The sequence below is a fragment of the Aulonocara sp. 'chitande type north' Nkhata Bay genome, linkage group LG18, assembly GCF_057382095.1.
Source record: "Aulonocara sp. 'chitande type north' Nkhata Bay isolate Kocher_YH1m ecotype deep benthic linkage group LG18, A_spYH_male_GT1.1, whole genome shotgun sequence".
In the NCBI taxonomy this organism is placed as follows: domain Eukaryota; kingdom Metazoa; phylum Chordata; class Actinopteri; order Cichliformes; family Cichlidae; genus Aulonocara; species Aulonocara sp. 'chitande type north' Nkhata Bay.
Window position 1 is genome coordinate 32,208,497 of NC_141361.1, and position 15,505 is coordinate 32,224,001.

At 48.0% G+C, this 15,505-nt stretch overlaps 2 protein-coding genes across 4 annotated transcripts in view; one reads left to right on the forward strand and one right to left on the reverse strand.

The window, feature by feature from the left end:
• rbfox3a (RNA binding fox-1 homolog 3a) overlaps positions 1 to 15,505 on the reverse strand; it is a 611,006-nt gene that overhangs the window by 61,050 nt on the left and 534,451 nt on the right. The gene's annotated exons all lie outside the window — the stretch shown is intronic.
• LOC147309007 (uncharacterized) lies at positions 1,674 to 9,062 on the forward strand. The gene is made up of 3 exons (XM_086271504.1): positions 1,674 to 2,094; positions 2,404 to 3,411; positions 9,043 to 9,062. Exons 1-3 carry the CDS (start codon positions 1,674 to 1,676, stop codon positions 9,060 to 9,062), a joined length of 1,449 nt encoding a protein of 482 aa, XP_086127630.1.

The following is a 15,505-nucleotide window of genomic DNA, read 5'->3' on the forward strand; positions in this document are numbered from 1 at the left end:
TTTTTTTTCACATTCTGTCTCTCACAGTTGAAGTTTACCTCTGGTGCAAATTACTGACCTCTGTCATCATTTTAAGTGGGGGAACTTGCACAATCGGTGGCTGACTAAATACTTTTTTGGCCCACTGTAAACCTAGTGGGAGTAACCCCCCACAGAGGGACCAAAGGACCCCCTGATGATCCTCTAATCGCCTGAGCCAAGGTGTGAAACTGGGCGTGGGTCCCAATCAGCCAGAGTTTCGGGTGTGTTCATTGTGAAACCTGGCCCCACCTTATCATGCGAATTCCTGAGGTCAGGTGGCCCAGCATGTGAGTGGGCGTTAAGGCGTCTGGGAAGGGATCTCAAAACTGGATTATAGATGGCAGAGAGTTGGCGTCGTAAACCCCCGCCTCTGTTCAAAGATGGTCGCTCACAGTGGACATAGATGGCTTCTCCCACTAGGTTTATATCTGGGACTCTCCACCATTTGACCTTAGAACTGAAGAAGCTTCTCGGATGAGAGGTGAAACGTCTTCAAGCAACTTAAAGAAGTCAAGACGCTTTTCTTTGCAAGCTCCTTTGACTACGATGACCTGGATGACTGAGAACCTTCACAGACACAAGGTAAGATCACACCACTCGTTCCTAAGATTTAAAAATAGGCCACAAGGGGGCTGTCTTAACATGGGGAGGAAGGTAACTCCAACGTTTAGGGGCTATAGCTAAAAAAGATCAACTGTCTCTGCTTTTTAGTTAAGGTTTTGGGACTGCCAGGAACAGCTGGTCCGTGGATCGTATGGAGTCAGGAAGATATATAGCGTGGTACTCATCCATTAAGAGATTTTAAAATAAATAATAAAATCTTAAAAGGGATCCTGAAAGAAGGAGGAGGCTAGGAGAGGCAATGTGCTCATGTTTGCAAGTACCATTTAAAAGGCCAGCAGTAGTATTTTGGACCAATTGCATGCGAGCAAGGAAATAGTTGCTAAGGCCAACATGAAGTGCATTCCAGTATTCCAGACGCAAAGAGACGCTTACTTAATTACAGAATGTATCTGCTTATCTAGTATAAAATCACAGTCACAAATGTGAGTTACTGTGGGTTTAACAGTAGGAGCCAGGTCAAATAGAGGATTGACACAGACACCACTGGACCTGAATACACAGTCTTTGTCATGATCCTGGGTCCTTTTGACCCAGCATTTTTTGTTTTCTCTTCGATTTTGGTTCTGTTCTTCCTTTGTTTAGTGTTCACTCTGTTCTGCCCGTGTGTTCCTGTTTTATTGTGAAGGTCTGCGTCTTATGTGAGTGTTTTCAGTTTGCCTCCCTAGTCTCGTTATGTTAATCACTCCCAGCTGTGTTTCCCACCTGTGTGTAATCTCCCTGTGTTCTCTGAGTGTATTTAAGTTGTATTTTCTGTCTTAGTAATTGCTGGTTCGTCTGTGTTGTTTCCCCTTGGTCTCCCTGCGTCTTCCCATATGTATTTCTCCGGACCTCCCTGCATCCTCGTTCTGGTTTGTCTTATTAGTTTACCCAGTTTAGGTTTCCAGTTTCATGTTTTGTCGCCACCGCTGTTTGTACTTACCCACCCCTGTTAATAAACACTCACCTGCACCAGAGCTGCTGCCTTTTGGGTCCTTCCTACATTCCACACGGCTTGCCCCGGCAATCCGTGACAGTACGAACCAGCCACCATGGACCCAGCAGCAGTAAATCCGTCCGAGGAGCTCCAGGACGACGTTACATATAACGTGGAGATTCTCCTCGGGCTGTGGCTTGAAAACCCTCCAGAGGAGCTTCGCCGCACCGTCGAAAGCCGGCTACAACGGCTCTTTTCCGGCCTGCCATGGCTTCTAAAATCGCTTCCTCCGACCATGCAGGCTTTTCTCCAGCACACACCTCACCTTCTCTCAGCCACTCCTGCCTCGCTGCCCGACTCGCCGGATGTGATCTTGCCCGGCCCGTCGGAGCCGTCTGCGGGGAGGAAACGCCGATCGCGCCGCCGACGCGCCACCCCACAGCCGGACGTTCGGACTTCTAATTTACCGGCTGTGGTGAGTGAGGACTCTGTGTCTTTTCCAGACAACGTGACTGTTCATTCAGGGGCTATGTTTTGTGTGGCGGATGTCAACGCGAGCTGCATATCGCCTGTGCAGCTACTCCCAGCTCAGTTAGCTCCCCCGCAGCTACCCTCAGTTCAGTTAGCTCCCTCGCAGCCACCCTCAGTTCAGTTAGCTCCCTCGCAGCCACCCTCAGCTCAGTTAGCTCCCTCGCAGCCACCCTCAGCTCAGTTAGCTCCCTCGCAGCCACCCTCAGCTCAGTTAGCTCCCTCGCAGCCACCCTCAGCTCAGTTAGCTCCCTCGCAGCCACCCTCAGCTCAGTTTCCAGTGTCCCCCTCAGCTCAGTCTCCCGTGTCCCCCTCAGCTCAGTCTCCCGTGTCCCCCTCAGCTCAGTCTCCCGTGTCCCCCTCAGCTCAGTCTCCCGTGTCCCTTTCAGTTCAGTCTCCCGTGTCCCTTTCAGTTCAGTCTCCCGTGTCCCTTTCAGTTCAGGCTCCAGAGCCACCCGTGTCCCTTCCAGTTCAGGCCCCAGAGCCACCCGTGTCCCTTCCAGTGCCACCTGTAGCGCAGGCCCCAGAGCCACCCGTGTCCCTTCCAGTGCCGCCTGTAGCGCAGGCCCCAGTAGCTCCAGTGCCGCCTGTAGCGCAGGCCCCAGTAGCTCCAGTGCCGCCTGTAGCGCAGGCCCCAGTAGCTCCAGTGCCGCCTGTAGCGCAGGCCCCAGTAGCTCCAGTGCCGCCTGTAGCGCAGGCCCCAGTAGCCCCGGTTTCACTCATTCACTCCATGCAGGGAGAAAGTCTAATATCACCTCAAGGGGCTTTTCGCGGTTCAGCCGCCATTGGCACAGTTTGCCGCTCCAGGGCTTCCCCAGAGGCTAGGTCTCAGTCCCCAGCTGATTCTGGACCCCTGAAGTCTATGCAGCCACCTGAGAACTGCACCATGTCAGCGTTGCCTGGGCAGAGCCAGTGCTCAGTGCATTGCCAGTTGCCTTTGTGTTTGCCAGAAGACTCCATGACTGCTGGCTTAGTGTTGACTTCTGCTGGAGGGTCCGAGGGACCGCTCCGGCCTTTGTCTCTAGTCTCCGCTGGAGGGTCCGAGGGACCGCTCCGGCCTTTGTCTCTAGTCTCCGCTGGAGGGTCCGAGGGACCGCTCCGGCCTTCGTCTCCTGTCTCCGCCGGAGGGTCCGAAGGACCGCTCCGGTTTTCGTCTCATGTCTCCGCTGGAGGGCCCGAGGAGCCCGTCCAGCTTCCTACCTCATCAGCTGGGGGGCCCGAGGAGCCCGTCCAGCCGCCTGCTGCAGCTTCATCATCCTCCTCGCCGGCTGCAGCTTCATCATCAGCCTCGTCTGGTCCAGCCTCAGAGCCTTCAGCCTCGTCTGGTCCAGCCTCAGAGCCTTCAGCCTCGTCTGGCCCAGCTTCATCAGAGTCTTCATCCTCGCCTGGTCCAGCTTCATCAGAGTCTTCATCCTCGCCTGGTCCAGCTTCTGCCTGTGCTTCGCCTGGTCCAGCTTCTTCCTGTGCTTCGCCTGGCCCAGCTTCTGCCTGTGCTTCGCCTGGCCCAGCTTCTGCCTGTGCTTCGCCTGGTCCAGCTTCTGCCTGTGCTTCGCTTGGTCCAGCTTCAGCTTCAGCTCCAGCCTCGCCTGGTCCAGTTTCATCCTCGCCTGGTCTAGCTTCAGCTTCAGCTCCAGCCTCGCCTGGTCCAGTTTCATCCTCGCCTGGTCTAGCTTCAACTTCAGCTCCAGCTTCGCCTGGTCCAATTTCATCCTCGCCTGGTTCAGCTTCAGCTTCGTCCTTGCCTGGTTCGGCTTCAGCTTCGTCCTCGCCTGGCCCGGCTTCATCATCTCCGCCTGGCCCGGCTTCATCATCTCCGCCTGGCCCGGCTTCATCATCTCCGCCTGCTGTGGCCTCAGCCTCGCCTGGCCCGGCCTCGTTTGGGTCTGGAGCTAAGCGGCCGTTTTCTAGACCGCTGGCTAGGCTACTGGCCGGCCATCATCGCCTGAGTGGCCGCCGTTGCCTTCCGCGCGGCCGGCCCCCGGACCGCCATCGCCTGAGTGGCCGCCGTTGCCTTCCGCACGGCCGGCCCCCGGACCCTCTTCGCCTGAGTGGCCGCCGTTGCCTTCCGCGCGGCCGGCCCCCGGACCGCCATCGCCTGAGTGGCCGCCGTTGCCTTCCGCACGGCCGGCCCCCGGACCCTCTTCGCCTGAGTGGCTGCCGTTGCCTTCCGCACGGCCGGCCCCCGGACCGCCATCGCCTGAGTGGCCGCCGTTGCCTTCCGCACGGCCGGCCCCCTGGACTGTTTGGGTTCCTGTGCTGTCGGTCCCCTGGCCGGCCCCCTGAACTCTTCTGTTTTGGACTCCTGTGCTGTCGGCCCCCTGGCCGGCCCCCTGGTCTTTTCTGTTTTGGACTCGGTTTTCCTGTGCTTTGGTGTGCTTTTCTTTTGGTTTTGGACTTGTGTTTTGTTTTTCTTTTTGTCTTCTGGCCTTCTGGTGCTCCTGTTTTGTTTTGCCTCGAGCCCTCCGTCCTGGACCCCCTCTGCCCGCCCTGGTCGGGTTGTTTTCTGTTCTTTTTATTTTGCTTTTGGGCTGTCGGGAGCCAGCCCTTGAGGGGGGGGGGGTTCTGTCATGATCCTGGGTCCTTTTGACCCAGCATTTTGTGTTTTCTCTTCGATTTTGGTTCTGTTCTTCCTTTGTTTAGTGTTCACTCTGTTCTGCCCGTGTGTTCCTGTTTTATTGTGAAGGTCTGCGTCTTATGTGAGTGTTTTCAGTTTGCCTCCCTAGTCTCGTTATGTTAATCACTCCCAGCTGTGTTTCCCACCTGTGTGTAATCTCCCTGTGTTCTCTGAGTGTATTTAAGTTGTATTTTCTGTCTTAGTAATTGCTGGTTCGTCTGTGTTGTTTCCCCTTGGTCTCCCTGCGTCTTCCCATATGTATTTCTCCGGACCTCCCTGCATCCTCGTTCTGGTTTGTCTTACTAGTTTACCCAGTTTAGGTTTCCAGTTTCATGTTTTGTCGCCACCGCTGTTTGTACTTACCCACCCCTGTTAATAAACACTCACCTGCACCAGAGCTGCTGCCTTTTGGGTCCTTCCTACATTCCACACGGCTTGCCCCGGCAATCCGTGACAGTCTTAGTATCCTTTAGACACTCCAACAGTGGTTTAAGCGAGCTGACATTAATTATTTTTAGTACATGTAAATTTGGGTTGTTGTCTGCATAAAAATAGTTGGCTAGGCCTCCCCAGAGTGAGAAAATAAAGATGAAAGATGAAACTTCTGTCAGTCTACATGAGAGAGGGACTGAGGAAGATACAGGGTTATCAAAGTGATAAATAGGACCTGAACCACTCTGTTTAACCTTATTGATGTCATGATGAATTTATGATGACTTACATTATATTTCCAAAAGTATTCAGTCATCTTCACATGCATATGAACTTCAAATTCAAATTCAAATTTTATTTGTCACATACACAGTCATACACAGTATGATATGCAGTGAAATGCTTACACAACTGCTCGTGAGATAAAACAAAAGACTATGAATAGGATAGGACATAAATATGAAAATTAAAATGAAGGGTAAATTTAACTAGGAAGGAATAAAATAAAATATAAAAAATAAAGATAAAAATAAAATAACTGTACAACAAAATACACAATACACAAATACACAATATAGAAAATATATAAGAATATATGAAGAAATATAGAACAATAACAGCAGCTGTACAGTATTAAGTGGAAATGAAGAAATATAATGTCCAGTGTTGTGCAATCCACATATTTAAGTGTCTTGTGCAATGCAAATATGCTTAAAGTGTAAACAAATGTCCAGAATGTCCAGTGTGTGTGTAAAAACCATATGTGTGGGTCAGTACTGTGTGGTGGTGTGATTGAGAGACCGTATCGCCTGCGGGAAGAAGCTCCTCCTCAGTCTCTCTGTGTTGGTCTTCAGGGAGCGGAATCGCTTTCCTGACCTCAACAGAGAGAACAGTCTGTTGTTGGGATGGCTGAGGTCCTTCACGATCTTCCTGGCCTTGGTCCAGCACCGCCTGCTGTAGATTGAGTGCAGGTCAGGGAGCTCGGAGCGGATGGTGCGCTCAGCTGATCGCACAACCCTCTGTAGAACTCGTCTGTCCTGCATGGTGCTGTTTCCGAACCAGGTTAAGATGTTTCCCGTCAGGATGCTCTCTATGGTGCAGGAGTAAAAGTTCCTGAGCACCTTGGAGGGCAGTTGGAAGTCTCTCAAGCGTCTGAGGTGGTAGAGACGCTGACGGGCCTTTTTCACCACGGTGTTGATGTGACAGGACCATGACAGGTCCTGCGTGATGTGAACTCCGAGGTATTTGAAGCTGTCCACTCTCTCCACTGGGCACTTGTTGATGACGGGGGTCCGGTAGTTCCTCTCCTGCTTAGTGCTGAAGTTCACTATCAGCTCCTTTGTCTTACTGACGTTTAGAATGAGGTTGTTCCTCTGGCACCAGTTCTCCAGATTCCTAATCTCCTTCAGGTAGGCCGTCTCGTTGTTATCAGAGATCAGGCCCACCACGACGGTGTCGTCAGCAAACTTGATGATGGTGGTGGAGCTGGTAGTGGCCACACAGTCATATGTGTACAAAGAGTACAGCAGGGGGCTCAGAACACACCCCTGGGGGGCTCCAGTGCTGAGAGTGGTGGAGGCTGAGACATGTCCGCCCATCCTTACTGCCTGTGGTCTGCCAGTTAGGAAGTTGGAGATCCACTGACACATAGATGAGTTGAGTCCCAGATGCTCCAGCTTGGTGGTGAGTGTGGAGGGAATTATGGTATTAAATGCAGAGCTGTAGTCTATGAAGAGCATTTTAACATAATTCCCCCTTCTAGTGTCCAAGTGAGTGAGTGATGTGTGGAGGAGATGAGAGATGGCATCGTCTGTGGAACAATTTGGACGGTAAGCGAACTGTAGTGGGTCCAGTGTGTCTGGTAGTGAAGAAATGATGAAGTCTCTGACCAGGCGTTCAAAGCACTTCATCACTACTGAGGTGAGGGCTACAGGGCGATAGTCATTGAGAGAAGCAGGGTGGGGTTTCTTCGGGACAGGAACAATGATGGACTCCTTGAAGCATGTGGGGATCACCGACTGAGATAAAGAGATGTTGAATATCTCAGTGAACACAGGAGCTAGCTGGTATGCGCAGTCTCTGAGGATACGACCTGAGATGCCGTCTGGTCCTGCTGCTTTCCTGGTGTTCACTCCCTTGAAGGCTCTCCTCACGTCATGCTCGGAGATGACGAGCACGTTTCCGGTGCTGGCAGTATCTTCCTGTCTGCAGCCGTTAGCGCCGCTAACACTAGCATCGTTGGAGTCCTTAGCTGCAGCCTCGAAGCGAGCATAGAAAGTGTTCAGCTCGTCTGCCAGAGTCACGGCCGCGTTCGTTGGTGCTATACAGGGAGTGCAGAATTATTAGGCAAATGAGTATTTTGTCCACTTCATCCTCTTCATGCATGTTGTCTTACTCCAAGCTGTATAGGCTCGAAAGCCTACTACCAATTAAGCATATTAGGTGATGTGCATCTCTGTAATGAGAAGGGGTGTGGTCTAATGACATCAACACCCTATATCAGGTGTGCATAATTATTAGGCAACGTCCTTTCCTTTGGCAAAATGGGTCAAAAGAATGACTTGACAGGCTCAGAAAAGTCAAAAATAGTGAGATATCTTGCAGAGGGATGCAGCAGTCTCAAAATTGCAAAGCTTCTGAAGCGTGATCATCGACCAATCAAGCGTTTCATTCAAAATAGTCAACAGGGTCGCAAGAAGCGTGTGGAAAAACCAAGGCGCAAAATAACTGCCCATGAACTGAGAAAAGTCAAGCGTGCAGCTGCCAAGATGCCACTTGCCACCAGTTTGGCCATATTTCAGAGCTGCAACATCACTGGAGTGCCCAAAAGCACAAGGTGTGCAATACTCAGAGACATGGCCAAGGTAAGAAAGGCTGAAAGACGACCACCACTGAACAAGACACACAAGCTGAAACATCAAGACTGGGCCAAGAAATATCTCAAGACTGGTTTTTCTAAGGTTTTATGGACTGATGAAATGAGAGTGAGTCTTGATGGGCCAGATGGATGGGCCCGTGGCTGGATTGGTAAAGGGCAGAGAGCTCCAGTCCGACTCAGACGCCAGCAAGGTGGAGGTGGAGTACTGGTTTGGGCTGGTATCATCAAAGATGAGCTTGTGGGGCCTTTTCGGTTTGAGGATGGAGTCAAGCTCAACTCCCAGTCCTACTGCCAGTTTCTGGAAGACACCTTCTTCAAGCAGTGGTACAGGAAGAAGTCTGCATCCTTCAAGAAAAACATGATTTCCATGCAGGACAATGCTCCATCACACGCGTCCAAGTACTCCACAGCGTGGCTGGCAAGAAAGGGTATAAAAGAAGAGAAACTAATGACATGGCCTCCTTGTTCACCTGATCTGAACCCCATTGAGAACCTGTGGTCCATCATCAAATGTGAGATTTACAAGGAGGGAAAACAGTACACCTCTCTGAACAGTGTCTGGGAGGCTGTGGTTGCTGCTGCACGCAATGTTGATGGTGAACAGATCAAAACACTGACAGAATCCATGGATGGCAGGCTTTTGAGTGTCCTTGCAAAGAAAGGTGGCTATATTGGTCGCTGATTTGTTTTTGTTTTGTTTTTGAATGTCAGAAATGTATATTTGTGAATGTGGAGATGTTATATTGGTTTCACTGGTAAAAATAAATAATTGAAATGGGTATATATTTGTTTTTTGTTAAGTTGCCTAATAATTATGCACAGTAATAGTCACCTGCACACACAGATATCCCCCTAAAATAGCTAAAACTAAAAACAAACTAAAAACTACTTCCAAAAACATTCAGCTTTGATATTAATGAGTTTTTTGGGTTCATTGAGAACATGGTTGTTGTTCAATAATAAAATTATTCCTCAAAAATACAACTTGCCTAATAATTCTGCACTCCCTATATAATCCGTTATTGTCTTTAGTCCCCGCCACAGGCTCCTAGAGTCACTCTGTTGGAGTTGTGACTCTAGTTTCTTCCCGTACTGCTGCTTCACCTCTTTCATGCCTTCCGCACGTCATATGATGCGGCTTTGTACGGGTCCATGTCCCCCGTCGCGAGTCCGGTGTTGTAGGCAGCGGTGCGGGATCTCAGAGCATCGCGGATGGTTTTATCCACCCACGGCTTCTGGTTGGGAAACGTTCTGATAGTCAAAGGAGCTTTCAAAGAAAAGCGTCTGGACTTCTTTAAGTTGCTTGAAGACGTTTCACCTCTCATCCGAGAAGCTTCTTCAGTTCTAAGGTCAAATGGTGGGGAGTCCCAGATTTAAACCTAGTGGGAGTATCCCCTCACAGAGGGACAGACCCCCTGATGATCCTCTAATCGCCTGAGCCAAGGTGTGAAACTGGGTGCGGTTCTGATAGTCTTTTTCTCCGCGGTATCATCCGCTAGGTTCCCGATGAATCCCACAACCGCTTCCGTAAACACATTGACGTCATCATCGGAGCTGCTTCTGAACATGTCCCAGTCTGCGTCATCGAGTGCATCCTGTAACGCGGCCACTGATTGGTCCGTCCAGCGCGCATCCTTGCTCTGAACCGGAACTTGAGTTACATCCCATTCTATAGGGTTTAATGTGACGTTAGACCACCCTTTGCAGCTATAAATGCTTCAACTCTTCTAGGAAGGCTTGGCTCACAGTCTCCACAGTCTCTTGTTGTGGTATGCAGAAGAATTAGGAGTTCCTTCCACCAGAACTAGGAGCTGAGCTCAATTCCTGTACAACAGCCCCACACCATAACCCCCCTCCACCAAAATGTACACTTGGCAGACAAATCAGACAGTTCTCCTGGCAATGCCAAACCCAGATGGAGAAACGTAATTTGCTACTCCAGATTTCTCTACTCCAGTGGAGGGGTGCTTTACACTGCATTAGACACTTTTCTTTGCACTCGGTGATGCAAGACTTGGATGCAGCTGCTCCCTGATGGAAGCCCATTCCATGAAGCTCTCTGTGCTCTGTTTCTGAGCTAATCTAACCTCAGTTTGGAGGTCTGTGACCTCTGCCAACTTTCCCATTGCACACACCTCAGCATTTGCTGACCCGGCTATGTGATTTTAAGTTGCCAATCCCCATTGTTATTCCCAATCAATTGCACTTTGTTGTAGTACGTGTAAGACTTAAGGTGAGGAGGTAAGTAGCAACCAAGTCCCGCTAATCAAATACACTTCATTAACTGATCCTCAGCAAGTGTGAGCACCTCTATAACAACAGAAGTCTGGAGCATTCAGTTAGGTCACACGCAATTTTCTCCAGGTTCACACTGTGCAATAACAGTTAATTAAATGTATAATCTATATTATAAACGTGAATATTTTTGAGTTAGCAGTGCATTCAAATCATGATTCTCATTGCAATAGCTCTCAGTTTTGATAGGCTTAAAAAATAAAAATTTAATGTTCGACATATTGTTTGGAAAGGTTATAAAGACAAGACTTCACTATAAAGAAGGTAATGGTGGAATTGCTTAGGTTTGCAAAGCTGAAAAGTGCCACCTTTGGAGCAAACTGAACAGAGGATATTAGCACAAACACTTCATACCAACGATTGAGCACAGTGGTGGAAGGGTGATGATCTGAGCTTGATTTTAGCCACAGGACCTCAGCACTTTGAAGTCACTGAGTCAAATGTGGTCTTTCTGTATACTGAAGTATTCTAGAGTCAAATGTGAGACTATCTTTCCAACAGCTAAAGCTTGGCCCAGATTGGCTCATGAAACAGGAAAATTAGCCAAATCACAGCAGCAAATCTACTACAGAATGGTTAAAAAAGAGAGAAGAATCAATGCTACTATGGCCCAGTCAAATGCAGATCTCAACCTGATTGAAATGTTGCAGCAGGACCTTAAGAGAGCTGTGAATTAACATAAACAGATGAAGAAAAAAAAAACTGGGGCAAAACTTTAACAAAGAGTGAGCATTCCTGGAAATTCCTGGGAATATGTGGATGGAAGCAGTCACACTAAGACATGCACTCCAATGAATATTTAGTATGCAATGGAATTAAGGAGAATATTTTCAGGACCTTAAGATCTCTTATCGGGGATTCAATGGGGATGTGATGAGCAACACTAGAGGACAACTTCAAGCCAATTGCCAAAAGCCAAACTTCAAAGTCAGAGGGTGAGCCAAGTCCTGCGGAGTCAGCTAAATTGGAAGAACAAGATCACGCCCATAGATGCCCTACGCCATTAGATACCCTGCTGGGATAATAAGCTGGTCAACAAAGGAGATAGAAGCCACTGACAAGACAAGAAAGCTCCTTATCATGCTTGGAGGATTCCATCCCAAATCCAGCACCCTCAGGAGGCCAAGCAATAATAATAATAATGGATTGCATCTATATAGTGCTTCTCGAGGCCCTCAAAGCGCTTTACAATTCCACTATTCAGTCACTCTCACATTCACACACTGGTGGAGGCAGCTACGGTTGTAGCCACAGCTGCCCTGGGGCGCCTACTGGCCAACACTTCACTTTTTATTTTCAGCATTACTCAGATACTAGATGTTGGTATAAATCAATTTAACATAAAACATATTCAGAGATGGCGCTCTTTGCTTTAGGAGCAGCTGGGATGAACTCATGGCTTTGTGAACTAAGGCAGCACTAACTTTTTTCAGGCAATATGGTAATCTTTAGCCTTCTACTCTCCATAACTAGACCTTGAATCAAGTAGTTATTTCAATAAATAAATAAACATAAAAGACAGCATAGCAAAGGCAAGGCTACAGCACCAGCCCTGAAGATGAAAGAAGTTCACCAGCAAAATCCATGTCAGGTCATACACAATTTGAATACATATTAAAATTTTATTTTTTGGTTTAGATGAGCATATTGAGCAAATTAAAAAGGAAAAAAATATTTATAAAATATTGCTATTATTTTTCCAGTACAAGACATAAAGCTTTGACTTTGCTCTGACTTATGAATTAATAGAATAATTAACTGCTTCTTTCTTTCTTTTATGTTTGTATATACATGTACAGTCTTAGTGTTAACCTTATTTTTTGTATCAAAACTTACTCTGTGCAGTTTTAATTATGTGCTACAGGGCTTTTTTTTGGGATGTGCATATTGTATAAAAATTTGGAATGTGATGAATTTACCTAAATAGGTTCACCTGTTCCACCTTAACCCCACTATGTTTAAACATTCATGTCCTTTTCTACAAAAACAACAAGTAACTTCTTACTGTCTTGACATCCAGGTCTTTATGTCTTTAAGACATTCCTGCAGTTTAACTCGTTGGTGTGTGTTATCTGGCTTCATGGACAGATAGAGCTGGGTGTCATCTGCATAGCAGTGTAAATGTATGCTATGTCTTCTAATGATGCTGCCTAAGGGAAGCATGTATAATGTAAACAGAATTGGTCCTAGCACTGAACCCTGTGGAACTCCATAATTAACCTCAGTGTGTGAAGAGGACTCTCCATTTACATGCACAAACTGGAGTCTGTTAGATAGATATGATACAAACCACTGCAGCACAGTACCTGTAATACCTACAGCATGCTCTAATCGCTCTAATAGGATATTATGGTCAACAGTATCGAACGCTGCACTGAGGTCTAGCAGGACAAGCACAGAGATGAGTCCACTGTCAGAGGCCATAAGAAGATCATTTGTAACTTTCACTAAAGCTGTTTAGTATTTAGTATTTATTTATTTATTGTCATTGTCAAGAACAATGAAATTGTGTTTGGGGCTTCCATACAACCCCCCCCAAAAAAAGAAGAAAATAATAAATACCCCTTAAAACCCAAGTGTACATATTTAACCCAGTGTGACTCCAATGCAATAAGACAATCCTTAGCAATAATGTTCGTAGAAATTCAGACAAAGACCTGAGAAACATGACAAAATACAACAATGCAACCCATTCAATATTATTGTACTGTGAGATATGATATCAGATATGATAGTTATCTATTTAAGAAAGAGGGGGGGGGGGGGGCAGGAGGGGGAAGAGAATAAAGATATGATGCACCAATGCAGACCAGTTCATTGCTATTAAGAAGTTGGATATGGTTATTGTCCGTGAGAGGGGGGCAGAGAGTTCAGGAGCCTCACAGCCTGTGGATACAGGCTGTTGGCCAGTCTGGATGTTCTGGCCTGTATAGACCTGTACCTTCTCCCTGAGGGCAGCAGATGGAAAAGGTGGCGCGCAGGGTGATGTTGGTCCCGCAGGATACTGTGCACCCTCCTCAGACAGCGAGTGGGGAAGATATTACTGATCTCTGGCAGACTTGTTCCAATAATTCTGCCAGCTTCTTTCACCACCCGCTGGAGTGCTTGCTGATCGGCCTTGGTGCAGCTGGGGAACCACACTAGAAATCCATACGTCAGAACGCTGCTGATGGCACAGTTGTAGAAGTTCAACATCAGAGATCTGGGAATGTGTGCGCTCCGCAGTCTCCTCAGGTAGTAGAGGCGCTGTTGGGCCTTCCGTACAACTGAGGTGATATGGTTGCCCCAGGACAGGTCCTCGGTCACAGTTACCCCCAAGAATTTAAAACTGCTCACCCTCTCCACCGCCTCACTGCCAATGAAGGGAGGCAGATGGTTGTTATGACCCCTCTTCCGGAAATCTACAATGATCTCCTTGGTCTTTTTGGTGTTTAAGACCAAGTTATTGTCGTGGCACCATGACTCTAGTTGTTGCACCTCTGTCCTATAGTTTGTCTCATCATTGTTGGATATAAGTCCGAGCACTGTAGTGTCATCTGCAAACTTAACAATGAGATTGGACGCGCAGGAGGAAATACAGTCATGGGTGAAGAGAGTGTATAGCAGAGGGCTCAGAACACACCCCTGAGGGGCACCGGTGTTGACCACAAGGGTGGAAGAGGTGTTCTTACCCACTCTGACACTCTGTCTACGGTTAGTGAGGAAGTCCACAATCCAGTTGCACAGAGAGGAGTTAAGTCCCAGTTGGTGGAGTTTGGGACGGAGTTTGTATGGCCGGATGGTATTAAAAGCCGAGCTGTAGTCTACAAAGAGGAGCCGTGCATAGGTGTTCCTGTGTTCCAAGTGCTTCAGTAATGTGTGCAGCACTGTGGCGATCGCATCCTCGGTTGACCGGTTCTCCCTGTATGCAAACTGGTGCGAGTCCAGGGATGGTGGAAAAGCAGCTCTGATGTGTTTAATGACCAGTCTCTCCAGGCATTTGGCGGGAATGGGGGTGAGTGCCACAGGTCTGAAATCGTTCAGACATGTGACATTTGACTGTTTTGGGATGGGAACGATGGTTGCTGCTTTGAAACAGGATGGTACCAGTGAACAGGACAACGAGGTGTTATATATAGAGGTGAAGACGTCCGCCAGGTCCGCAGCACAGTCTTTTAGCACCCGGCCCAGCACTCCATCCGGCCCGGCCGCCTTCCTGGTGTTAATGCTCCGGAACACACGCCTCAGCTCATGAGTGCTCAGGACCGGAGCAGGGTCAGTTGAGGGGAGAGGGGACAGGACAGGGTCGGTGTTCTCCCTATCAAAACGGGCATAAAAGAGATTTAGATCCTCAGCCAGAGTAGAACTGTCGGCTGAGGGTGATGGTGTTCTTCTTTTGTAGTCCGTGATAGCCCTGATGCCCTCCCAGACCTGCCTTGGGTTTGTGTTGTTCTCAAACCTGGCCTCGATACGCCTCCTGTGCTGCTGCTTGGCAGTCTTGATGCCTCTTCTCAGGTTGGCCCTGGCAGCACTGTATGCCTCCTGGTCCCCGGATTTGAAAGCGTTGTTCCTTGTTCGAATAAGTTGTTGAACTCCGTGTGTCATCCAGGGTGGATTATTAGGGAACACACGGAATCGTTTCCAAGTTGTTACATTGTCCACACAGAAACAGATGTAGTCTGTGCTGTGATGAGCTCTGAAACCTGACTGAAACTCTTCAAATAAGCCTCTGCAGATGATCTGTTAGCTGTTTGACAACTACTCTTTCAAGGATGTTTGATATGAAAGGAAGGTTGGAGATTGGCCTATAATTAGCTAAGACTGCTGGGTCTAGAGATGCTTTTTGACTACAGCCAGCTTGAAGGCCTGTGGTACATAACTGATTATTAGAGATAGGTTGATCAGAGCTCTGACTGTTTGTCAGCCTGGCTACAGTGCTGAAGAGAAACCTGGGGTTGTTCTTATTTTCTTCAATCAGTGATGAATAGTAAAATGGCTGTTTTTTTCCAGGCTAAATGTTGATCTTCCAAATTAGTGAGATGCCGTTTCTTCTTTAGCAGAGTTATACCAGGGAGATAACTAATGGTTAAATGCTGTATAAACACAGAGAGTGAAAAAATGTTGAGTTAAGTCTATTCAATTCTAGTTTTTGAAACTAGAAGAATGAAGTTTTAAGCCATTAGGCGTCACTTTTGAAACTACATCTATACTTACATACAAT

Coding starts and splice junctions, on each gene's coding strand:
- LOC147309007 (XM_086271504.1), top strand. CDS start 1,674: ATGGACCCAGCAGCAGTAAATCCGTCCGAGGAGCTCCAGGACGACGTT. Junction 2,095..2,403: donor TCATTCAGGGGCTATGTTTT/GTGTGGCGGATG, acceptor TGTCCCCCTCAG/CTCAGTCTCCCGTGTCCCCC. Junction 3,412..9,042: donor AGAGCCTTCAGCCTCGTCTG/GTCCAGCCTCAG, acceptor TATTGTCTTTAG/TCCCCGCCACAGGCTCCTAG.